Source organism: Labrus mixtus, chromosome 5 (genome assembly GCF_963584025.1).
Source record: "Labrus mixtus chromosome 5, fLabMix1.1, whole genome shotgun sequence".
Lineage (NCBI taxonomy): Eukaryota > Metazoa > Chordata > Actinopteri > Labriformes > Labridae > Labrus > Labrus mixtus.
The window spans coordinates 28,284,413-28,310,454 of record NC_083616.1 but is presented as its reverse complement, the minus strand read 5'-3'; the positions used below and the strand labels follow the sequence as shown (position 1 = coordinate 28,310,454).

Sequence of the window (26,042 nt, the reverse complement as noted above, 5' to 3'; positions counted from 1 at the left end):
AAGTGCCCCTCGGGAATATCAAATTTACTGTCTGTATTAACGAGTTATGACCATAGACTGTTATGACGTCTTACTGCAATAATGAACGGCCCTTCAAAGTCGTAATTATGAGTGGGAAATTGGGACATTTCAATGATACCCGAGATGCCGAGTTGTGACGTTTGTGCGCAGCATAAATGGGAGAGTTTCAACAACAGACAGTAAAAAGATATATTATTATTAATAGTTGCTATATCGTTTATGTTTAGAAGTTCGACATTTTAGTGTCTGTATCTATTAGCTGTAGTTAAACTCATTTTAAACTCATTAAATGTTCTTAATTCTGCGACAGAACTTGAATGTGTGTGTCGTCGTTACGACTGTACAACTGGGAAATACGATGGCTCCAAGGAGCACCTGAAGGCAGCATCAACTCCGTCTCTTCATCCACCAATCACAGCTCACTACGAACCATTTCTTGTATTGCTGCCTTTCCAGCCAATCGGCGTCGCCCTTTAATGTCGCTGTGACCAATCATAGGGCAGGTTGTTGGCTCGTGCCGAGGAAGTGGATGATTTGTGTATTTTGTACACAACTCTGCTGACGCTGAGAACAAACAAATCGCGGTCTTATCGGTGATTTGTCGGTGTTAAAGTTTTCCGCTCTCAGTCACGTAGCCGCTGACGGAGGAGCTGTGACATCTGAGACTCAGCTGAATTATTCCCGGAGGTTTCGTTGACTCTCAGCTGTCATGTTGGCGGTGTTTCCCCTCCTTTAAGCCGCTCTTCGCTTCACTTCACCGGGTGTGCATGGGGGGCCGTGTCGCCGGAGGATGGACGCTTTAACCCGGGGTCGTCATGGCTGCTGTGACGGTGCTGCGGTGCACCAGCGGCCGTCTCCTCGGAGGATGGGGCCCGCTGCTGTGTGTCCTCCTCGGCTCTCTGGTGGCCCTCCTGATGCCCCTGGTGGGGGTGGAGGACGAGTGCTGCGCCGCCCGAAAAGGCATCGCCCTGCTGCGCTGCCAGCTGTGGGGGGCCCCTCAGCAGACTGTGCAGTCCACCAGCCTCACTGTCCCCTTCACTGCGCTTGATGTGCTGCCTCAGAGGTCCAAACCCAGCAAAGGTACAAACACAGGTGTACTTCATGTTTACGTACCTGTCCAGTGTATTATTAATCAGGACCACCTGTGGACTTCCTGTTATGTCTCAGGTTGTGAGATGTTTGGTCTAACCAAGACCAAGACATTTAGGGACAGAGACCGAGTCAAGACCAAGACATTTAGGGACAGAGACCGAGTCAAGACCAAGACCAAGACATTTAGGAATCGAGACCGAGTCAAGACCGAGACATTTAGGGACCGAGACCGAGTCAAGACCAAGACCAAGACATTTAGGAATCGAGACCGAGACAAGACCAAGACATTTAGGGACAGAGACCGAGTCAAGACCAAGACCAAGACATTTAGGAGTCAAGACCAAGACATTTAGGGACCGAGACCGAGTCAAGACCAAGACCAAGACATTTAGCAATCGAGACCGAGTCAAGACCAAGACATTTAGGGACCGAGACAGAGTCAAGACCGAGACATTTAGGGACCGAGACCGAGTCAAGACATTTAGGAATCAAGACCAAGACCAAGACATTTAGGAATCAAGACCGAGTCAAGACATTTAGGAATCAAGACCAAGACATTTAGGGACCGAGACCGAGTCAAGACAAAGACCAAGACCAAGACATTTAGGGACCGAGACCGAGTCAAGACCAAGACATTTAGGGACCGAGACCGAGTCAAGACCAAGACCAAGACATTTAGGAATCGAGACCGAGTCAAGACCAAGACATTTAGGAATCAAGACCGAGTCAAGACCAAGACCAAGACATTTAGGAATCGAGACCGAGTCAAGACTAAGACCAAGACATTTAGGAATCGAGACCGAGTCAAGACTAAGACCATAAATATCAGTGAAAAATCCTCAACTTGTGTGCGCCGGGAAGGTTGTGGCTGTAGATGTTTGGTGTAACTCAGTCTGTAGTGACTTGTGTTGGGAACCAGAGGGATGCCGGTTCAAGTCCCGGTGCGGACCAAGTCTGGAAATGTATCTGGTAGCTGGAGCGGGCGCCTAGGCACCCAAACATGGAGTCATTTCTTGTTTTTAATTACCAAAAATGGCGAGCAATAGTGCTCTCTCTCTTTCCTTCAGGGCAGCTTTTGAGTTAAAAATATGACTGAAGATTTTAAGTATTTTAAAAGTTTTGATACTTTTCAGTTGTACCGATTATTCAGATAACGGATATTGTACCACAGTTTGAAATGTTTGACCCTCATGCTTCATACTGTGGTTGCAGAGATGCAGCTGGAGGCCAAAGCGGCGCTGCAGCAGGCTCAGGAGATGAAGAAACTGGGGAAGAGGGAGAAGGCCCACAAGCTGCTGGCGCACGCTCTCAGCATGAACCCGGGCTTTGTGGACGCCCTGACGGAGCTGGGGACCATCCTGGAGGAGGAGAAGGACATCGTCCAGGCCGACCACCTCTACACCAAAGCTTTGGCCATCTCGCCGTGTAACGAGAGAGCCCTGGTCAGCAGAGACCGCACGCTGCCCCTGGTGGAGGAGATCGACCAGCGGCACTTCGGCATCATTGACAGTAAAGTGCGCCGGCTTATGTCCATTCCCAAAGGTAACTCCGCTCTCCGCCGCGTGATGGAGGAAACCTACTATCACCACATCTACCACACGGTGGCCATCGAAGGCAGCACGCTCACGCTGTCGGAGATCCGTCACATCATCGAGACGCGCTACGCCGTCCCCGGGAAGAGCCTTCAGGAGCAGAACGAGGCCATCGGTGTGGACGCCGCCATGAAGTACATCAACACCACGCTGCTGTCCAGATCGGGAGCCATGACTGTCGGCGACATCCTGGAGATCCACCGGCGGGTGCTCGGCTACGTGGACCCGGTGGAGGGAGGGAGGCTGCGCACCAACCAGGTGTTCGTGGGCCATCACATCCCGCCGCACCCTCAGGACCTGCAGAGACACATGCAGGAGCTGGTTCAGTGGCTCAACACGGACGAGGCGCTGCAGCTGCACCCTGTGGAGTACGCCGCTCTCGCCCACTACAAACTGGTGTACGTGCACCCGTTTGTGGACGGCAACGGCCGCACGTCGCGGCTGCTCATGAATCTCGTGCTCATGCAGGCGCGATACCCCCCGATCACTATCAGGAAGGAACAAAGAGCGGAGTACTACACGGCGTTAGACACAGCCAATGAGGGCGACGTGCGGCCCTTTATTCGCTTCATAGCCCGATGTACCGAGATCACACTGGACACGCTGTTGATCTCTACGACGGAGCACGCCGTGGGGCTGCCCGGGGCCCGACAGGAGCAGGCCTGTCCCGACTGCAAACAGACCATCCCCATCCACAACTGAGCCGAGAGCTGGAGGACAAAGGGAACAGGAGGTTTTTCATTATTTCAAAAGAATCCTGACTCAAAGTTTGTTTGATGTCCCACGCTGTCATTTCCTGGTTTCTGCTGGATTGTGTGTTCAGTTAAAATCTGGCAAATTAATCTGCATCTAGGTTTTCTTTAATACAAATACCTTTCCTGCTCGATTAGTAGAAACTAGTGTTGTAGTCAAGACCACAATAACGAGACCAGAGTGGTCCAAGACCGAGACAAGACCAAGACATTTAGGGACAGAGACCGAGTCAAGACCGAGACATTTAGGGATCGAGACCGAGACAAGACCAAGACATTTAGGGATCGAGACCGAGACCGAGACAAGACCAAGACATTTAGGGATCGAGACCGAGACCGAGACAAGACCAAGACATTTAGGGACAGAGACCGAGTCAAGACCGAGACATTTAGGGATCGAGACCGAGACAAGACCGAGTCAAGACCAAGACATTTAGGGACAGAGACCGAGTCAAGACCAAGACATTTAGGGACAGAGACCGAGTCAAGACCAAGACATTTAGGGACAGAGACCGAGACAAGGCCGAGACATTTAGGGATCGAGACCGAGTCAAGACCAAGACATGTAGGGGACGGGTCAAGACTAAGACCATAAATATCAGTGAAAAGTCCTCCACTTGTGTGCGCCGGGAAGGTTGTGGCTGTAACCGAATTATGTGTGAGTTATTTGTTCTTTCAGAAAGGGTTGTTTTCCTTCTCATCACAGTAATGATGTGGAAATATAGTCTATCAGTGGTGGTCTTGATTTAAAATCTGGAGTCCGCCCAGTCTGAGACCTAGACAAGACCGATTGAAATGCTTTTGATTCCGAGACCTTTAAAAAGTGGTCTCGAGATGAAGACAGATTTGGAGAACTACAACACCTGTAGAAACCTTTTGTTCACTCCGAGACTTGAGTGACCCCCGTCCTCGTCTCGACCCCTTCTTAAAACACTCTGCAGTTTGACCTCTGCTGATGTGAGGACTGAGTTCTCTTTAACTATTTGATGGTTTGAGTGTATGAACCCTAACTTATCTACCTTTGGGAAGCAGGTGATGTTTGATCGCACAATAAAGCACTTTCATTCATGTGATAATTTATTCTATTTTCAAATAAAGAGTTCTCATCACTGACGGTTTGTTGTTTAGTCCTTTTTTCAGAATAAATAAAGCTGGGCGCATCGGAGTGGGATCTTTAACACAACTTTATTTTTTAAAGTTTAACAGAAGAAGAAAAATCACTTTCTTACAGGAAGTACGTACACACGAGTCGATGATGAAACCAGCAGGAAAATAAACACTACAACTAAAAAAACAAGAACTGTTATTTTTATGAAACATAAAACACTGACTACAGAACAGCGACTCACTCACAGCACTCTAACACCGAACAGGAAACTGATTTTTTTTTGGATCAGGCCACAGTGGTGAGAGAAACACATATAGCTTATATCCCATCTGTCTTTAGATGTTCATCTATTACAAACTACGGCGACCTTCTGAGTATGATCCTGAACGTTCTGGATTTATATTTAAACAGAAAGTTGAGGACTGATCTGGTTCTTAACATGTGCAGACTGAAATGGAGAAACTGCATAGATTCTCTGCTCTCGAGCGGACGATGGTGCTGAATGAAGTCGATCATATGAAAGAAAACTGAAGAGCTTACTGAGACTTTAAAGGTCACATATTCTCCTCCTCCTCAACCAGGTTAAATAAATCTCAGAGCTCCTCAAAACATGTGTGTGAAGTGTCTTGTTCTAAATCCACTCTGATCCTGTATTTCATCATGTCTATAAACCCCTCTATTTCAGCCCTGATCAGAACAGGCTGTTTCTGTGTCTGTACCTTTAAATATGTAAATGTCTCATCATTGAGGGGTTTGTAGATGGATGAGGGACACACATTAGTGTTAGACAAACATGGTGAAGTCTATTGTGCAGAATATGTGACCTTTATTAACAACATCAATATCTCGTTAAGTTGTAAAAAAGTTGAGAACATTACAAAGTCGGCGATCTTAATTTCATTGGCTCAAGATGATGCAATCAAATGTTTTTTTTATTGTCCAATCAATGATCTTGGTGCAGAACAGAAAAATGACCGCATTGTTTATTTTAGACTTTGAACAATTTAATATTTTTTTTAAAGTTCCAGATGCTGATGGCCTAGCGGTTAAGTCACACCACCATGTACAGAGGCTGTAGTCCTCTGAGCAGAGGAACCAGGTTCGAATCTGAGCTGCTGCTCCTTCCCTACAGGTCATTCCCCACTCTCTCCCCCCCCCCCCCATATCACACTGTATCCACTGTCCTGTCAGATAAAGGCAAAAACCCCCCGAAAATGAAAAGGTCAGATATGCACACATTTCATTGAACCCTGTTTTCTGGTGATAACGAGTACACTTAGTTTTTTTCTAGAGTCCTCGACTACTTGTCACGTTATCTTGAGACAACAACGCTGGCTTTCCTGTTATAAACGGTTAATTTGTCGAGATCTCAAGAAAACTGCTGAAAAAATTATCACGGGAAAAACCAGCGTTGTTGAGAAACATAAGATCTCAAGAAAATGTTTTCGTTCTCACAGGGGGAAAATGTCTTGAAACATCTGGATGCATATCCGCTTCGGGCTTCCAGACTGATAAACTTCTGAAACTTTTCAAACCCAAAGCAAGCGTTCTCCTGTTTATTTTATCTCTTTGACTTCAACCAGGTAATATGTGGGGGTGTGGTACTTTTCCCTCCAAATCTCTTCAGCCCTGTTTCCACCACACGGTTCAGTTCAGTTCAGTTCACATTCATCTCCACTGTCAAAAGTTGGTTAAGGATACCGAAATAACCGATCCCTTCTTTGCGTCCCTTCTGTCAGGGTGTGGGGCGTACTGATCCGACCCTACAGGGCGGAGCTAGACACACTGCAGTCCGTTGATTGGTCAAAAGAATAGTCATTTCCTGAGCAACAGCAATAATAAAGGTCAAACACAAATATGACCATGTTTGAATATCCTGTTCATTTTAAGAGTCATTGCAAGGCTGTCGTTTTGTTTTTTTAAACTAATATCTGCGCGTAGCTCGGCCTGATGGACGACCTCCGAGGTTTAGCAGGGTTTACTGTACCAAACTGGACCGCTTTGTGGAAACTAACATCACTGGATTTTTTTTTTTTTACGTGAACAGACTGCTCGTACCAGCAGAGATGAGAGATGATGAGACTGCAGATGTGAAAACACGACCACAGATATCAAGGTTTAGAAGTTTGATATTCGGGCAGATTTTATAATAAGATGAAGCCATGAAACTCAAACCTGTTAGCAGGACACTACAACGCTATAGCAGCATAATATCGATAGTTAACAGTCCACTAAATCAGAGATGATAGTTAAATAAAGGAAGAAAACAATAAATCACTGCTAGCCCTGCTGCCGAACATCTTCAGAAACCCTCACATTAAATCAGAGAAACCCAAAAAATAGTTTAATTTTTTTTTTTTGTCAATAAAGTTCATCAAACTCACACACACACACAAAATCACTCGCAGACATACGGTGGCTGGAAAGTGCAAACCAAAATTAGAAAGTGTGAAACACTTTTGCAAAGCTTGAGACAAATTTACGTTAAAATATTTTTTTTTTATAAATTTAAAAGTTTTAACTCCTGGAAATGTCTCTAAATGTTCAGTGAGCTGCAGGTGTGAATACCAACAGCAGCATTTTTCAGCCCGACTTTTACCGGCTAGCCACGAGTCAAATTTCTGCATGAAGTCGAGGTGAGACGATGTGTGAATACAGCAGGAAATATTCACGAACATTCCCAGCAAGCGACTGACTTTACATTTTTTAAAGTACATTCACAAGACGCGAAACGCTTTGATGAGCACTGAGACAAATATAGAAGTGACAGAACACTTTTACAGACGACAGAATCTCACCTGAAAGGGACTGTACCAAATGTCGGCAGTGACCCAGGTGTGACTGAGTGAACGAGTGAGGCAGTTTGTTTTGATGGAGAGACTGCGTTAACTGTCTCAAGGGAGTTCCAAGAAAAAGGATAAAACATTCGTTCAGCATAAACTCCATACGACACATTTCACACGGACGCCAAAACAAACTACTTGACCCCTCACTGAGTCACTTCCGGGTCACTTTTAGCATTTGGTACAGTCGCTTTACGGCCAGATTCTTTCCCGTCTAAAATGTGTTTCCTGAAATGTCAGTTTTTTTCTGTCCTTGTTAAAAAATGTTTCACACTTTGTAATTGTGGTTTGAACTTCTCAGCCACCGTACACACACACACACAGTAACGCCACACGTCACATCTTTCCAAACAACATTCACAAATTTGTCTGTTTGGACTCTTTAAAAAAAATACTCTTCCCTACGGTCTTCTCAGCTCTACTGAACATGACACCACAGAAGAAGAAGACACTTTGCAACATGAGGCGAACAATTTTAGGTACAGTATATTTACACACAAATATCATACACTTGTTTTATATAAAACAGCCTGTTGGCCATCTGGAAAGAAAACAAAATAAAAGTCAACCTGCCACGCTGATGAAATGTCCTGGTTGAAATGTTTTATAACGGAGGGCAGGAACTGGCGAGATTAGGGCCGAACACACGATGAGAAGGAGATTAAAGGGAAGCCGGATATCCAATCACAGAAAAATCACCAACACTAATTTGTAAGGACACACGATGGCTTTCAGTGCGCAGGCGGTTAAACCTCTCTCTCCCCCCGCCTTCTCACTTGCTGAGAAGCATTCTGGCAAAGTCCGAGTTTGACAAAGGTTTCGTCTCTCCGGCTGCATTCGCCGCCTGGCCGCCTGACGTCGTCCCGTTCTCCACTTTGCCCACAGGAGCGCTCTGTCTGTGCAGCGAGCGGGGGAGTAAGGAGAGCTGGGTGCGTCCTCGTCCTCTCCTGGAAAGAGAAAGAACAACCAGCTCACTTTCTGTAAAGTCACACATCATGGTACGTGTGATTTATAGCTTCTTCACACATGCACATAACTCCTGAAAATGTCTCTAAATGTTCGGGGTGTCGGGGGGAGACAGCTCTCTCCAGTGTTTAGATTTTGGACTGCAGTACTCATTTTAAACACTAGGTGTCAGAGTTACATATTTCTCCTTTGAGACCTCTTAAAAAATAAAAACAAGGCTTCATGTCAGCGTGTGAAAATGGCTTTAGTTAGTGAACTTACGATCCATAGACCTGACGGGGCATCAAGTCTGCCATGTCCCTGCTGGAACCAGGTCTATCACTGAGGTTTCTGCGCGGAGGGTTGCTAATGGCAACAGTGATCTTGTTGCCCTCTATTTCCATGCCGTCCATTTTCAAAACCGCCTGAGAGGCCTGAGCTTCATCTGCAAACTCGACGTAAGCCAGTCCCTGCAGAGAGAACGTTTACTCATTAACATCAGACTCGGCTCAGTATTTTTCCCAGACTCGCACCGGGGCGCCGGCTCCTCCTCGCTATGACTCACCTTGGGTTTTCCTGAGCGATATGTGACCAGACGAACTTCTTTGATGACACCGTGACTCTTGCAGACTTCCCCCAGCTGCTCCTTGGTGCAGGAGAACGGCAGCCCAGAGATGAAGATTTTCTGTTTCTCCAAGGTGGTGTTGTATTTAAACACCTACAGAGACAGGAAGGGTCAGAGGTGAAGTTTCAAGGTTTCAGCAGAATTAATTCAGACTTTTAATACCACATAGAATTTACATATCCATCAATACAAGCTGAAGTATGAAAGAAAACCAGTTAATGTGTTTTGACCTAGACTTATTGGTTATGTCCGACATCACACACTCACTCCTACTCGCTACATGGGGACTTATATGTGGACTATAGTGCTCTCAATCTGCACGATATTAAAAAACATTTCTGACACTACTCCCTCACTAGTCGGCCGTCGACAGTGACGTCATTGCTGTCGAACAAATCAAACGTGTAACTCAACCCTAAGACTCTGGTCTCGTGTCAAACTTATGTTACTCCATTGAGAATCTTTTACTTTTCATTAAATCAGACGATAGATTTCAGTAGAAAAGCCTCAAAATATGAACTAATTTGTGCTTTGTGTTCAGGCTGGTCGCTCCTCTCTTCTGTCTGAGAGCAGTCGAGTCAAACACCACGTTAGGCTCACAAAAAGCTTTGAACTGCAATGGACGGTATATATTGCAGTCAGCGAGTCACATGCACACATCACTTCTCAGATGCTGAGTTGTAAATAAACACTCGATATGATGCACAAAGACTCGCAGCACGATGGCTCCCAAAGACGCACTAATTTCCTGCACTTGTGTTCCTGAATTTGCATAAAGCAAATAAATAAGTTTTTCTTTAGACTCAGCCTTTACTCATCATATTTTTTTAACCTACTCCCCGCTGTATCAAACAATACTGTCTACTGAGAGGAGAAAATCTATGTACCTCTGAACCAGTGGTCCAAATGAGATGAAGCGGAAGGACTGAGAAAACTACTAAAATGGCTAACTTTGGGCGCCAGTTTAGCTCGGTGGTTTACAATAAAAAAAGGCTTCAGGACTCTTATCTGACCCAGGACCAGCGGAAACTGAGACCGCTTTACAGACTCGTGCATGTTAAGTTTGGTCTCTTCAGTCGATTTGTATTTCTGATGTACTATCCATCCACGGAGCACCTCGTTGGACGCAACAGAGGGATATGTATTTTTTTTTTGTAGTTCTTTTTACCATTAAATAAAACAGCTAATCTAGGGTGTCAGGGGCCCGGGGTCTAACTCTGTGACTCTCCACCATTTGCTTCATGTGACCCCGACTATCTCCTCACTCTACTTCCTGTCGCTCTCTCTTCAGCGGTCTAATCAATAAAGAGAAAAAATAAACGACTAATCCATTTAAAAACCATTGGATTAATCATCGAGTATTTTGGTTCAGATAAAAAAACAAACATGTCCTCTGTGTTCATGTTTACCTTGAAATCCGGGTTCTTGTTTTTGTCGACACAGGGCGACACAAACATCGGCCTGCCCTCCACCTCCCGTCTGTCCAGCTTCAGCGCTTCGGGCACGGACACCGGAGACTCAAACTGAAGGTAGCCGTATCCTTTGAACGTCCCTTTGGTGCCGAAGACGGGGCGGATCTGTTTGATGGGGCCGCAGATCTCAAACAGCGTCCTGAGCTTCTCCTCGGGCTCCTCCAGCGTGTACACCAGGTTGCTGATGAACACGCTGCTGTCGTCGTTGCGGAGCTCTGGCTTGTCGTCGGTCTTCCTCGGGGCGTCTGCCGGAGCGCCGTGTTGGGCTTTTTTAGCGCCGGGCGGAGCCGGTTTATATCCGGGCGGAGGTTTCCTCCCGAACTGACCCGCCTCCGTCTCCATGGACTCCTCTGTAGTTTGATCTCTGTTTCCTCTTTGTCTCTTGGGAGCTTGTTCTATTCACAGAGGGAAACCAACGCCGTTTATCAAAACTATCTGTGTGTGTAAATAATCAATAAATAAATCAAACTTCTTTATTAATCCCTCGAGTTTCAAAAAGGAATAAAGATCTCTTTTCTTCAAACTCAGATTTTTAACCACACCGTTCACACAAACTTACCCGGGTCTTCGTTCCACTCGTCGTGGTAATCATCCTGCTCCGCTTTCCTCTTCTCCCCGACTCGACTTCCCTTCTGGAACTTCTTCTGAACCTTCTTCTCTGACTTGGCTTTCCGCCGTTGATCGTTTCTCTCGTCCTCTTGGCGAGCCATGTTGGCTTCTTTCTCGGCCGCCTAGCAGATGGATAACAGAGAGGAACATGAGCCTGAAGCGGCTGAATACACTCACAGGTACAATGCTGTGTGTGTGTGTGTGTGTGTGTGTGTGTGTGTGTGTGTGTGTGTGTGTGTGTGTGTGTGTGTGTGTGTGTGTGTGTGTGTGTGTGTGTGTGTGTGTGTGTGTGTGTGTGTGCGTGCGTGCGTGCGTGCTCCTACCTTCGCTCTCTGCTCATTAACCCGGTTCAGCCGAGTCTCCGTCTTCTGCACGGCCACGTCCCAGTCCTCCAGAGACCCTGAGGATGTCAAACACACAGACGAGCTGTAGTTAATGAAATTCAGTTTGACGCTGATGTGAAACCTTAGACTCCTCGGAGTGTTTGGACTCACCCTCGACTCTCTCAAAGGTCAGCAGGACTTCACACACGTGCTCGGGGTAGTCGGAGGTGCACTGGACGGCTCTGTGGAGAGCTTTCCGACAGTGAACGGGGTCTCCATAAGACCTAGAAAGTTAAATTATCATTAAAACTTGGGATGAGTTTTGTCCAATTGATGGGTTCTAAAGGACTCAGACGTGGACTGACAAACCTCTCCAGGTTGTAGTACTCCAGCCACATGTTGGCGTATTTGGCGTTCCCCTTGGTCATGATGCTGTCCCACAGTTCTCTCGCCTTTTGGATGTTCTTGCAGTGAAGGGCCTGACAGGGAGGCCAGAAAATTAAATGTTTAACATTGAAAGTTTAATAGTAAGAGACCATTTTTATACTTTCCTTTTAGCCTTTTAAACACTCATCATGGAGATCAAATAATTACTTTTCTTTAATTGTATGATCGAACCTCAACCGTCTTCAGCTTCAACACTATGGGAAAATTATATGATATGATATTATTATATTATATTATTATGATAAACTTTCCTGAGGGGCAACTGTGTCACAGTGACCAGCCCAGGATGTAAACCACCCCGCCCGCCTCGCACAAACTAGGGGACACATTTTAGACACTGGTGTATATCTTGGTTTAGGCTCATGGTCAGAACATTTCTTAATATTTAATCATATTGTGTTTGGTATCATTTTACAGGAGACATTCTTCACTTTCACTCAAGTTTTTCAAATTGTGAATCTTTCTGACAAATATTGAGGTACCTGTGGCTCTTCAAATAGTCAATGAGACACTTTTTTTTTCCACAATTTTCGCCTGAAATAATCGTTTTCTTTTATCCCTGTGGCTTCTAGGAACATCAGGGAGGAGAGGCATTACTGTGTCATATTCTAACTTTGTTCAAAGATGATTTTCGCTGAAACTAACAGCACCATGGAGTAGTATCACACGTGTGAGATTTTGTGAGTTTAAATGGACAAACTAAATATCTTTGTCTTTTGATTCAAAATGTCTGCCGCTACTCAAACAAACAAATATAACCTCCTGCTTGAGAGAATAAAAACAAAACTACATGCTATAACTGGTTAACAAAAATTCAACACAACGGACATAACACTCTCTACAAATGGTCGTCATAGTAACAGTGCTTACCTCTATCCTGGCCCAGTTCTGCATTATAAGACAAGAAGGATCTCCACTTTCACCGAACCCTGCAGTGAAGAAAAACACAATGAATGATCTGAACGCCAAACGAAGAGAAACCGCCCCCAAACATCCAGACCTCAATGAGACCTCAGTCCACCTACTCTCTTCAACGTCCTGCTTCATGTAGTCTAAAGAGCGAGCGAACGCTCCCCGCAGCTCCTCCAACTCTTTACTTGATTCTGCAAAAAGGGGAAAAGAGCGTCAGCAAACTTCCAAACCAGAGGCCCTTTATACACACGCGCACACGCACACACACACGCACGCACGCACGCACACAGGTGCTCTCACCTTTGCTGAAATCCACACGTCTCCTCAGGTAGTCCAGGAACGCCTGCCAGATTTCTACATAATCTGTCGCTTGAATGAAACCTGCATTCAGCGCCTTTTCGAACATATCTGTGAGGAGGACAAAGAAACACAATCATTAGTATCAAAAGAGACTCGGGGTCAGAGATGAAGGAGGAGTGTAGTATGAAGAATTAAAAAGGTTCAGCGTCAAACATTCTTAGTTTTGCATCTTTCAATGTCAAAGTCACAAATACAGAAGAACCTGAAAAGACTTCAGAACTACATGAAATTAAAATAGTAGCAATGTGTGTATCCTGAATACATTATTAAGATGCAAAGAGAGGCCTTCAAAATCCACAGAAACCGTCATGGCTCGCTGAGGAGCAAAAGAAACCTTCTATAATAAATGCCTTTTTATTTGGCTGCTCTGTGACTCCCCTAGTTAGCCTGATAACTGTATGAGAGTCTTCATTGAACCAGCTGCAACCTGTTACCTGAAACAGTGTGGTGGTCCGCTCCGTGCCTCTCCAGAGCCAGCAGGTAGCTCTTCCACAGGCCCATGGTCCAGGGACAGTTCCTGACAGCTCGCTCATGAGTGGAGAGAACCAAGTCTTTAATCTTCAGCTGACGATCCTGCAGAAGAGAGAGAGTGAGGGATGATGCTAAAGATGTTTTACTTTAAGAATAAACTACATGTTCTACATCTTTAAGGACAGAGCGACGCCTAACACCGAGCAGCACTCACCAGATAGTTGTTGTACTTGGCCCACATGTCTGGTACCAGGCAGTTCTCCGCCAGAGTCCGCTCAAAGGTGATCTGGACCCGAGCTGGATCGCCCTCCTTCAGTTCGAAGTCGAGGTAGGCCTGATACTCCGCCAGCTTAGGAGTTTCTGCTACCAGCTGAAAGAAGACCACATGTGTGAGTTACACACCGATGAACTGTGCTCGTTGGAAAACTGCAACAAGACGTTTAAAAGAGTTTACCAGAGAGTCCTCGAAGGGTTTGCACTTGGCCATCTGCAGCGAAGCCTTTTTGTACTGATGTGCGGCCGTCTCAGGCACGCCGTCTTCCGACCACTCCTCATACTCTGCATAGGTCGCCTCCATCTCTACAAAGCAACAGCACACATTTCAGTCAAATAGGCACTTTTCATGAATGGTTCAGAAATATCAAACCAGAAAGGAAGTGATGTCGTCCTGAATATCAGCCCTGCAGTGCTGTGGAGTGTTGCCGTAACCAAGGTCAGCCATCATCATAGTATCTTAGTACATTTTTATTGATTCAGCGACAGCGCAATATTAGTGACCCAGTCTTGTCCCGGCAGCAGAAGCCAGACTCTCGGGTAGACCTAGCTCCCCCAACCTTCAGCGAGGTGACCTGACACTACTACCACCCGACGTCCCTGACGCCCCAATTACACCTCTGCAACATTCAGATTGAAGGCGGAATGTCACAGGGGGCGTAAGCATCGCGGCTTGAGACGGCGGTCTGAATAGTGCTCCAGTGATGACATCATGACCTCGAGTGTGATATTACTTTTACACAACAATCATATGAACGGCAAAATAGAAGTACAAGACACATTCAATCAGAAGATTTTGTTTCTCCAACATCGAAACTGAAACGTGACTGTTGCCAAGCAACCCCAACATTCTCCTGCACTCTTTCTTCTAGTTTGTTTCCATGGTTACCATTTACTGACTACTTTGAATGATGTACATTTGTTTGAATTGATCGTTAAACCAGTGAGGTTGATTGATAAAAGACAAAACTGTCTGCTGTTCTATTCATCGACTGTATTCAGGTGATCCGGCAGAGTGATACAGCACTCAAGTAATATGTCTCGTCCAATCAGATTGCTCGGTCAGACCACATACAGTAGGAGTAACTTACTTTGGAAAACTAATTATTATTTCACACTAATCCCTCAAGGTATTTTATCTTTTTGAATAAGGTGGACATATGGTCCCTCACAACAGGTCTCCTGCCCGCTTCAGAGCAGGCCGTCTGGACAGAAGTGGCGTCACACTCACCCATTAAGGGAATGGCCAGCTGGCGGCGAAACAGAGTATGGATTCTCCCGAGCTGAGTGTTCAGCAGCTCCTTCTCCTCGCGGCTGGGGATCCTGCCAGGGGGAGGCTGAGAGGAAAACACAGCCGGGACAATTAAGTCAGAACATTCAAATTCAGCGTCTTAAATATTTGCATTTGTTCTGAGTTCACTTTGTTTGAGTGGATTTTCATTTCAAGGTGTGTTTTGACGTCTTTATTATTAACCTGATGAAGGGACAGAGTAATTCCCTCAAACTACAATCTATCAATTATCCTTTTCACACATGCACTCCTGAAAATGTCTAGGAAAGTTCAGGACAGCATTCCCCTGAAATCCTCCTGAGCTGCTCTTTTAAGCCCGGTTTAAACTGTACGACTGTGGAAGTTTCACCAAGGGGCCCGCAGGAAAAAGTTTGGATAAAGTCAGGGTGAAACATTCGGCCATCTTCGTGCATGTGTAAATAGGATGTTTTTCTCTACATATATAATCTCAAAAAGTCTCTCTCTGACACATGTAAACAAACATCAGAATAAAAGAGAGTAACGTCTCTCCTAGTGACGGGAAACACTGACCTGTACTGTGGACAGGATGGCGTTTTCAAACTCCCTGTACGCCTCCCACACAAACTGTCCCTTGGTCATGTGAAGCCCCACAGCTGTCACAGCTCGCTCAAAGATGGCTCTCACTTTGTCGATTCCCCCCGGGGAGCCCATGCCACCGATTGAATACTGAGCATACTCCAGCCAAATGTCTGGACCTGAGTGTGAGGGGATAAAAAATGTTACAATCCTGTAACGGGACGATGACAAATCAAATCAAACAAGGCGAGAAAAAATGAAACGATGCACTCACAGATGTAGTCTTTTATCGCTTTCTCAAAGAGTTCATAAACTTTCTCCCGGTTTGGCTCCTCTTCACTCAGGCGGATCTCGTCTTTCAGCCAATCCAGCCAGATCTCTGAGGGATTAGACAGCATGTGCTTGAGGCTGTACATATCGCAGATCTTTTACCGTAAAAATGTATTAGAGCTGCACCAACCTTCAGTGAGCGGGAACAGCTCGCTCATCTTCTGCCTCGCCTTTCGCAGACGCAGAAGCTCGCCCTCCTGCTTCAGAAGTTTGATGAGATCCACGTGGCAGTTGTAATCAAAGGCATTGATCGACAGCTGGAAAACACCAAGAAGATGAAACTTAGGTAAGACACGATTTAATAAATCCTCATGAACTGATGTTTTTACTGAGCAGTGACACAAAACTAAAACCAGTTTCTTTATCAGGGCGACAAAATAATACAGGTCCAAAGTTCTGCAGCAGTTCTTGGTTAAAGAAACGATTGATCTTCTGATACAAACGATAATTACAATAACGGAGTCGGAGACAGTTTCATATTTAGAACACGAGGTTTAGAAAAGTATAACATTTTGTCAACCTGAGCAGAGATTCAGTTGCAACGCAGCCGGTTAACTTTGTTATCGATGTAAAACAACTTGCCTGCCTGGTATAATTTACAGTTCAAAATGTGCTTGCTTACTAATAAATGCATACACTAAAACTACAACTAAAAATGAATGCTAGCTACTATGAGAAAAATACTGATATACATTTGCATGTTTTACTATCAATTGTTGACAGCTTCCAAGATTTCCTTCATTTTTGCTGACCTGAAACATCACGTAAACATCACAATTCGGAAACTCAGGTACAATCATCATTTGTGTCAATGTGCTACTACTAATGACGACTTTCGGAGAGGATTCATCATGAGCTCATAACTCATAATTACTCAATTAGACAACTGATTTTTCCAAGGAGCTCAAAAACATTGCCAACAAGTTTTCTTCATTCATTTCTTATGCACCTGTCATTTCTTATTAAATATATGTATTTTGTATTCCAAAGCTTCAGTACTTTTTGACACTTTCAATAAAGGAGATTGTATCGTTTAAAAAAACTACTGGCCATCCTCAGGTCTGTCCCAGAAACCATGAAAAGCAGAAATAAGATTTATTTATTACATATACTTCTCGTAGCAGCCAAGAAGGTAATAACATTGAACTGCTTTAAGAGAGACCACCCCACCCAACCTACAAGTCTTGGAAATTACTTGTCAAAGGAATTTACATAATGGAAAAGATAACTTTCAAAATAGGACTGCAAAATGCAAAATTCATTGACAGATGGTTTCCATGGCAACACAGTGATGGAGGATGTTTAGATACAGGTTGGCAAAGGAAAATGTGGTGATATCTTAATTTAATAAAATATATATAATGAATAGGGGATGTATGGAAACACAGTAAATCATGGTTATGTCGTTGGTGATGTGTGTGTCACTTTTTTTGTTTTGGTCTGTTTTGTTTTGGGTTTGTGTGTGTGTGTGGGGGGGGGGTTATGCGGGTTGCTTGTTTTTTTGTTATATTTTTCAAAAAAATAAATGAATGCAAAACAAAAAAACACGTGGTATGAAAGGTATCGTACAACCTTAACCACTGAAGTGTAACACAGGTAAAGTGTCATTATGGACTTTGTTATGAGTGGCTGTGAATCAAATATATCACACTTAAAACACAGTAAAGATCAGGCTGTGTACTTTTATTTGTGTACTTTTGTTTGCAGGTGCTCAGAAAGCGGAGTTTAAAAACGGCGCCTGAACACACCATTAGCATCACAGCTAATCAGGATAGCTACGAAAATGATGTCGTAGCACACACACTCGTTTAAATATTATTATAACAAATTAATAACCTCACAACTTGTGTAAATAAAACAAAAGAATGGCAGAGTAACTCAGACGTCAGTGTATCTCACAGTGTTTCCCACCCATTCATTCTCGTTAGCTCCTTGGCTAATGTTAGCTTGTGTTAATAAGCTCGGTTTATTACCTGCTCCTCCAAACGCTGGATTTCAGCTTCGTTTTCTTTCTCATCTTCAGACGAGTCGTCCTCTTCGTCGTCTGAATTTTCTTCTCCCATGCCGTCCTCCTCCCCTTCGTCCGAGTCCATCTCCCTCTCCTCCATCCCCGCATCTTCCTCGTCCATGTCCTGCAACTGCGTTTGCTCTGCGTTGCTCGACGCCGCCATGTTGGAAAGTTCTGTCTGCCTGGTAACAAGCTAACAAACCCGGGGGGAGTGTCGCGAGAGGTGGAGCCTGCTCACACCGTGGATAGTATGGAGGACGAGATCTGACAGAAGTATAATACGGACATACGGACACAGAAATGTATAAATAAATAAATGTAAAAATGAGTAAATGTGGAAATAAATAAATGTATAAATAAATAAATATGGAAATAAATAAATGTAGAAATAAATAAATGTGGAAATAAATACATGTAGAAATAAATAAATGTGGAAATAAATAAATGTAGAAATAAATAAATGTGGAAATAAATAAATGTAGAAATGAGTAAATGTATAAATAAATAAATGTAGAAATGAGTAAATGTGGAAATAAATAAATGTAGAAATGAGTAAATGTGGAAATAAATAAATGTATAAATAAATAAATGTGGAAATAAATAAATGTAGAAATTAGTAAATGTAGAAATAAATAAATGTAGAAATGAGTAAATGTGGAAATAAATAAATGTAGAAAGGAGTAAATGTGGAAATAAATAAATGTATAAATAAATAAATGTGGAAATAAATAAATGTAGAAATAAATAAATGTGGAAATAAATAAATATAGAAATAAATTTAAGACATTTAATTATTTATGTCCCATTTATTTACCATTTTTTATTTATTTATTCACGCATTTAATTATTTATTTATTAATTATTTTATTAATTTATTCCAGTATTTATTTATACATTTATTTATTTATTTATTTATACTTCTGTCAGATGTCGTCCTCCATACAATAGTACAACGTGTAAGGGATCCAGTCAGCCGCTAGAAGGGGCTCTTTCCTCCGTACAGCCTTCCCCCTTCGCTTGTTTGTCAACAAAAGATCTTCGTCCTCACTCGGGTGGACTCGTTGATTTCCGCTCATCGTCGCAGTCTGAACCGAACATGGCGATGGTCTCATTACGAAACTCTGCGTCCTCGCTGATGTTGTTCAGCAGAAGGTTATTCAGCCCTCAGCTAAACGCGCTCTGCTCATATCACGAAAAGGTAAATAATTGTCCTTTTAAACTGTCAACTCATTTTAAAAACGAGGTAACATGTAAAGAGTTTTAATATAGTTAGCATTAGCTTCGCATGTTATCTGTCAGGAGGTGTAGCTACTGTTTTATCTTTCCAACCCGCCGTGACCACATTCAAACCAGCGATAAAAGATAATTGTCTGTTTCTGTCTTTAAGGTGGTGGACCACTATGAAAACCCAAGAAACGTGGGCTCTTTAGACAAAACCAGCAGGAATGTGGGGACAGGGTTAGTGGGCGCACCAGCCTGTGGAGATGTCATGAAACTACAGGTAAGCTGGAGGTCAACAACAGTCATGACTCTCTGCCTTATGTTGCACAACCAGGTGTTTGACTCCAGTGTTGTTTTTCAGATCCAGGTAGATGACAATGGAAAGATAGTCGACGCAAAGTTCAAGACGTTTGGCTGTGGATCAGCCATTGCCTCCAGTTCTCTTGCCACAGAGTGGGTGAAGGGGAAGTCGGTGAGTTGACAACACAGGAAGGAAGGGCGGACACTGGTGTGACAACTTCTGCTTTTTGTTGTCCAGTAAGTGATGAGTCTGCTGTCATGCTGTAGGTGGATGAAGCGCTGAAGATCAGGAACACAGACATCGCCAAAGAGCTCTGCCTTCCTCCGGTCAAGCTGCACTGCTCCAGTAAGTTGAAAACAACACGATTTAAAAGATGTTAAAAACCCCCAAAACACAACCAGAACATCATCTCTGCTGCTTGACAAAGATCACATAAAGAAGCCACAACGTTTCAGTCCCTTTGGACCTTTATCATGTGGGGTCTCTGACAAAGATCCAGAGGGACTGATTGTGGCTTTTTCTGATAAATGTTGATGCTGAGAGTAGTGTGCAGGATTTTCTCTGCAAGATTATATATAATCCTCCGTCCTATGCACCGACTTCATGAAATAGTTTGACGTGCGAACACCTTTAAAACGATGACTACAGCCGTTTTCATAGATGCACTCCTGAAAATATGTAGAACATTTCAGCAGAGCGACTCATGAAGTTCTCCCGTCCTGATTGTTCACACTCGACCTCACAGGAGGATATAAACGTCACCACCCATTCCCACTCGCTCGAGGTGAATTCTCCTGATTATATCCTGCTGCGTTCTCACATCCGACTTTCTGCGGAAAAAAACACGAGGGGTCTGGCAGGAGAAACTCAGGGTGAAGTCCGAGTGAAATATTCGACTGTTTGCGTTCACTCATGCAGCTCGTCCTGGAAATATGAGGAGATATTCAGGAGTTTTCTTTAAGTGTGAACGCCCTATACGAGAGGATTTATCACCGTGATCTACAATGATAATCCTTCATTTGGGTTTAATAGCGATGGTGATGCGATGTCCAAATAAGTTCAAATCTCCCATGTGAGCTAATTAATTATTTAGTTTGTCATTTCTTAGTACTGTTTTGGTCTTTTTTCTTTCAAACACTCCTGAAAAAGGTGGGATCATATCACACCAGGGGTCTACAGACTTTTAAACACTTACATATTTCACAACAATAGAGGCATCACTTTTAGTGAGCCGCTCACGACGGAGGCCGGCTGTCACTCACAGCTTATCATCCAGAGCAAAGTGGGTCAAGTTAATAAACAACTGAGGCAGGTTGATGATGCCTGTTTGAAGATAACGGTTATCAGTGCAACATTTTAAAATCTGTATAAGATCGATAAACAAGTGGACGGTCTGGACTCACTCTCTACCCCGCAGACACACTTGTGCTCTGCAGGTGAATCAAAGAGAGAGATGACCGCTCTTAAGTCTGTTTGTAAATCTATGGGATAAGGAACATTTTAATGTGTTTATGGGCGACTTTATGAAACATGGGAGAAGGGTGTCGGTGTGGGGTGGCGGCTATGTTGGTAGAGTCAGCCGTTCGATTCCCCAGCTCCTGCAGCCACGTGTCCGATGTGTCCCCGAGCAAGACACTTAACCACACGTTGCTCCCGCCGCTTCACCGACAGCGTATGAACGGATGAGTTATTTCTGATGGTCACTTTACATATCAGTCTCTACCATCAGTGTGTGAATGTGTAGGTGTGACCTGAGGTATAAAAGTGATTTGAGTCGTCAGAAGACTACAAAATAAATGAACAAGCTCATTTTACTAAATGGGAACTGTGGGGAAGCGAGGTTAGTGAATTACTAATTTGTGAGCAAACGCTACATAAAGTTGAAGAGCACACATACAACCTCCCCTAATAGAAACAGCATTAATTATGATGTCTTTATGTATTTCTTAACATATTTGACATGAAACGACTCCCAGTTGCTGCTCGCATCAGATTTAAAACTCTGCCGCTCGCTTACAAGACAGCGACAAAAACGTCTCATCCAGGTCTACACTCCCTCCTGCCCTCTACGCTCTGCCAATGAAAGGCGTCTGCAACCGTCACAATCCATCAGAAATGCAGAACTTTTGCACAGACGATGGATTTCTTTAGCCTGCGCTACATGCATTCATCCTCACGGTGCATCAGTGGCCTTTTGGTGTTTTGTTTAGATTAGATATTAGATAGAAGTTTTTTATTTTCTCACAAAACCAACCACCAACCTCTCTGCACATTTCTTAAATTAAAATCTATTTCATCCTCCTTCTTAAACCTTTTTCACCCTTTTCTCTCTCAGTGCTCGCGGAAGACGCCATCAAAGCAGCGCTGTCAGACTACAGAATAAAACAGCAGGACAAGAAGGAGGAACGGGCCAAAGCTACAAATTAATGTGTTTTTATGTAACAAGCTGAGTCAGTACGCTGTGATCCATCACTGCAATGCTGTTTGGAAGATTGGTTACCGTACTATATCCTGTGTTTGGGAGTTAACCCTTTAGAAACCAAATTATTTAGAGCATTGTTATAAATCTGGGGGGGTGAGAGTTTAATTTTTCATCACGTCATCTTCTCTTTATTGACGCTGGTTGTGGAGTTGCAGTAAAATTAGGAATATTTTATCACATTACAAACTTTGAATTTTTTGTTTTTCCGCTCATTAAACAACATACGCATTATAAATCAGAAATAATTAGTCTGTGTGTGTTTTTGCTTTCTGTATTTTTGGCATTCAGGTTTTTAATTTGGCTTGTTGTGTAACATCTCTGCTCCCTCATGGAGGATTCAGTATGAAAATGCAGCTCTGTTAAAGTTCACATACATCAGCCTGATACAGAATATTCTAGAATTAAAAAATTTAAAAACTCTTTGAACGTGTCTTGCTGATGTCATCCACCCAACCCTGCATCCAGCGGCGCCACCCTCCGTCTCTGCAGGAGGACCTTCTTCAGGACGAGCAGCACCGCGAGCATTACGAGAGACACTAACGCGCACAGCACGGCGAGCAGAGCGATGATGACTGCAGAGTCTTCGTCTTCTTTCTGTGTGTTGGGAGTGGGCCAGAGAGCGTCTCTGTTTGTGGAAAGCAAAGGCGGCGTTTCTCCTGCGGAGGTCGCGTTGTTCGGAGGGTACCGAGCTGTGATGTCGTCTCTGTATTTCTGCTCCTCGTCAGGAAGAGAAGAGGTGGTTTTTAAAAGAGGAGGGCTGACTGGTTGTGTTTTATTCAGGGACACGCACTCGTCATAGGTGAGGGTCTCTAATGAGAAGTGGTCGAGTAAAACACGGGTCAGGGGAGCGTCTTTTAAAAACGTTAGGGAAGTGTTTTCTTTCGATACTTGCTGTGAAAAGTTGCTTCCAAATGAGTTTGGTTTCGCAGTCTCTCGCTCTCCGTCTGAAGCAGAGGAGTTTGTGTGCAGCTGCTGCGTCCTCTCATTGGGCGCCAGGACTCGTGGACAGATGGCGACGACGGAGAGGTTCAGCAGCAGACGGTGAGCGAGGTGGACGGGCTCGCTGCACACCAGGTCCGTCGCCATCTTCGTCCTTCCGTTCAGCAGCCAGCGGTACAGATACAGAATGTCACACTCGCACGCCCACAGGTTGTCCGCGAGGTCCACAGACCTGAGACGAGGCAGGCGGTCGAAGGCGCTCTCCGGGACTGAGCGCAGGCAGTTGCTGTTGATGTTGAGGACCTGCAGGTTGACCAGAGGGGACAGCGAGGGCAGCTCCAGGACGGAGATGCAGTTTGCAGAGAGATCTAAGTGGGTCAGAGACGGAGGGAGATTCAGAGGGAGGCTTGTCAGTTTGTTCCCCTTCAGCGTCAGGACCTGCAGCTTGTTCAGACCTTCCAGCGCTCCGGGCTGGATGGCGCGGATGCGGTTGTCCTCCAGATCCAGGCGGGTCAGGTTCCCCAGTTGTCTCAGGGCCCCCGAGGTGATGTAAGTGATGCGGTTCTCTTGCAGCAGCAGAGACTCCAGACTGGGAGGGAGGCCGCGGGGGAAGCGGGGCAGAAGGTTGTGACTGAGGCTGAGCTCCTGCAGGCCGGAGAAGCGCCGCAGCAGGTGGTCCACGTTGCAGAGCTGGTTCCTGGCGACGGACAGAGCCGAGGTGCTGAGAGGGACGGAGCGAGGGAGGGACCGGAGACCCAGGGACTCGCACAAAACCAGAAATCCCGCGCGGGGACAGCAGCAGCCGGGAGGACAAGGAGACATCAGGAGGAGGCAGGTTAGAGGACAGACGCAGAGAACCAGGAGGACGCCACATCTGCACCAAAGCATGACTCAGTGCTGGGAACAAAGGAGGAGAAACAGATCAGATCAGAAGACGTGGATCCTCTGGAAGTTTGTCTTGAGATGCAGATATACTAAAGTTTAGAGGCTCATAAAAGGACGACTGAAATCTAAATGAAAAGTGATGACACATAACCATAAACCTGAGATGCTCGTACAGGTTCTTTACTTCATAAAAACATAAGAAAACACTGCAGAGATAGAAAGTGTTGGCTAAAGAACCCCAAACATCTTAGTTACCTTATGAACAGATAAAAGTTCCATCAGGTGTGTGTTTATTTTTTTTAAGCATTTCAAGACTTTTCCAATGTTTTTTTTCTCACATTTTTTTAAACCATGTTGTCAGTGTCAAATTCAAATCAGGTGTATCATTTTCCAAAAACTATAACATTTCTCAGTTTTGACATTTGACATCGTCATCTTTGTGCTATTTCTAATCAAAATATGAAGTTTCAATGTTTTGCACATCATCAAATTCTCTTCTTATTCAAGTCACATATTTTTTTATTTCAGGGTTGTATATTAAGATGTTTAGCTTGACTTAAGATCCAAGATAAACAGGTACTGTTTGAAATGAAGCACAGTCCATAAAGGGTTAATAAGGTCTAATTAATGATGTTATTGATGGTTATTATTTCTCCTCCTGTGTGACACAAAGGCTTTTCACTTCTTGAACTCATCAGTAGATTCTGCTCGTCACCTTTTAAAGATTTATTTTTTGGGCTTTTTGTGCCTTTAATGGAGAGACAGGACAGTGAATAGAGTTGGAAGTCAGGGAGAGAGAGAGAGAGTGGGGAGCGACAGGTGGGAGGGAGGCCACAGGTGGGATGTGAGCCCGGGCCGCCTGCTTGAGACGACAGCCTCCATGCATGGGGCATGCGCACTAACCACTGCGCCACCAGCACCCCTGCTTGTCACATTTAAGATCATCCAAAACATCTGAACTCCTGCACATCAACACACCCACCAACCCGCATCATCATAGAGTCCATGAGGCCCCAGGCCAGAACTCAAAGGGGGCCCCTACAACTAGTGTTCATCACCATTATGTTATAAATAATCTACTAACAAAGAATCATTTCACATTATTATTTTCACATTGTTACTATAAATAACAATCTTGATATCTCTAAATAAAAATATAAAGAACAGCATTCGGGACTAGACGAGCAACATCCAGTTGTTTACTGTTCTGTGAGTGAGTGGTGTCAGATAGGGCCCCATTGGGGAGGTTTACAACTGTCATTTCAAACCTGGGGCGCTTTGAGCCTCTGCTGTGGTTTAAAGTTTGTCAGCCCTCGGGGGGGCCTCTACCCACCTGCACACTCAGGACTTCTTCAATCAACTCACCTCGCCCGCCCGTCTGTCCACCACGGGGGTCCAGAGCCTTCAGCCTCCTCTGAACTCCCTCCCACCAGATGTCTGTAACTCTGACTCTCTCTCCACTTTTAAATCTCATCTCAAAACACGTCGTTTGATCATTATCCATCCTGTCTCATGAATCCTCTTCACAATGATTTCATAGATCCTGTAAATGTTTCTTTTTAATTTGAACTTTATCGATGTATTGTTAGTTTGTTGTTGGTTTTTCTCTCTGCTTTGTAAGGTGACCTCGAGTGTTTTAAAGTTACCTGTAAATAAAATGTATTATTATCATAAATTAGAAACACAGGTTATAGTTTCAGAGGGCTGAGAGAGCTTCTCAAACAGCTGCGAGTCATCTACACATCAGCGATTTATCAGCTTTTTTAACAGCAAACATAAACAGATGAATTAATTAAATTTCTCCTGGCCTCATGAACAGAGAGTTAAAAGTACGACTCAGACAGTGGCTGAAAGAAAGAGAAACACCAGAATGTAGGATTTAACTGAAAGCCCAAAAGTTCTCTCCGCTAAATGACTTATTATCCCTTCAATAAAACTGTTATTGTTGCCGTAGTAACGCCTTCAAAGGCTCACGCACTCACCATTTCCTCCGTGTTTTCAGCTCCTCTGCAGAGACGAGACGGTTTAATCCTCACATGATCTGAAGATGACTTCTGCTGCTGCTGTCGTTGAGAGTTTTCCTGAAGATGCTCATCAAAGTTTAACGACGGCCCTTAAGGTGCTGTGTTACCTCTTCTGGATCCTCTTCACCGTCAGAGGGATACAGAGGTAATGTTGTCAGTGTCAGACAGTGAGAGGGGGT

The 26,042-nt window shown here is 44.4% G+C and overlaps 4 protein-coding genes across 5 annotated transcripts; 2 read left to right on the top strand and 2 right to left on the bottom strand.

Moving 5' to 3' along the window:
* The first annotated feature begins 521 nt into the window (after nucleotides 1-521).
* Nucleotides 522-4,570, top strand: ficd (FIC domain protein adenylyltransferase). Of its 2 annotated transcripts, none has more exons than XM_061039146.1 (3): nucleotides 522-1,101; nucleotides 2,326-3,641; nucleotides 3,994-4,570. In XM_061039146.1, the coding sequence occupies exons 1-2, from the start codon at nucleotides 837-839 to the stop codon at nucleotides 3,405-3,407; spliced, it is 1,347 nt and encodes a 448-aa protein (XP_060895129.1). In that variant the 5' UTR covers nucleotides 522-836; the 3' UTR covers nucleotides 3,408-3,641; nucleotides 3,994-4,570. The 2 variants fall into 2 exon arrangements, with proteins under 2 accessions (XP_060895129.1, XP_060895130.1); XM_061039147.1 differs by having other exon boundaries at nucleotides 2,326-3,686; nucleotides 4,013-4,570.
* Nucleotides 4,571-7,876: 3,306 nt separating this feature from the next.
* On the bottom strand, nucleotides 7,877-18,201 carry sart3 (spliceosome associated factor 3, U4/U6 recycling protein). Its single transcript, XM_061039113.1, has 19 exons — nucleotides 17,977-18,201; nucleotides 16,134-16,260; nucleotides 15,948-16,052; nucleotides 15,668-15,852; nucleotides 15,077-15,182; nucleotides 14,027-14,151; nucleotides 13,787-13,942; nucleotides 13,536-13,674; nucleotides 13,042-13,149; nucleotides 12,855-12,932; nucleotides 12,700-12,758; nucleotides 11,752-11,861; nucleotides 11,554-11,666; nucleotides 11,383-11,459; nucleotides 11,010-11,181; nucleotides 10,388-10,845; nucleotides 8,919-9,071; nucleotides 8,636-8,823; nucleotides 7,877-8,355 (listed from the first exon to the last, which is right to left on the bottom strand). The coding sequence occupies exons 1-19, from the start codon at nucleotides 18,172-18,174 to the stop codon at nucleotides 8,181-8,183; spliced, it is 2,832 nt and encodes a 943-aa protein (XP_060895096.1). The 5' UTR covers nucleotides 18,175-18,201; the 3' UTR covers nucleotides 7,877-8,180.
* An 850-nt stretch (nucleotides 18,202-19,051) lies between these two features.
* iscua (iron-sulfur cluster assembly enzyme a) lies at nucleotides 19,052-22,260 on the top strand. Its single transcript, XM_061039180.1, has 5 exons — nucleotides 19,052-19,209; nucleotides 19,399-19,512; nucleotides 19,594-19,704; nucleotides 19,800-19,878; nucleotides 21,869-22,260. The coding sequence occupies exons 1-5, from the start codon at nucleotides 19,108-19,110 to the stop codon at nucleotides 21,958-21,960; spliced, it is 498 nt and encodes a 165-aa protein (XP_060895163.1). The 5' UTR covers nucleotides 19,052-19,107; the 3' UTR covers nucleotides 21,961-22,260.
* Nucleotides 22,261-22,456: 196 nt separating this feature from the next.
* On the bottom strand, nucleotides 22,457-23,776 carry si:ch211-191d15.2 (leucine-rich repeat transmembrane protein FLRT3). Its single transcript, XM_061039075.1, has one exon. The coding sequence runs from the start codon at nucleotides 23,774-23,776 to the stop codon at nucleotides 22,457-22,459; it is 1,320 nt and encodes a 439-aa protein (XP_060895058.1).
* Nucleotides 23,777-26,042: the final 2,266 nt, after the last annotated feature.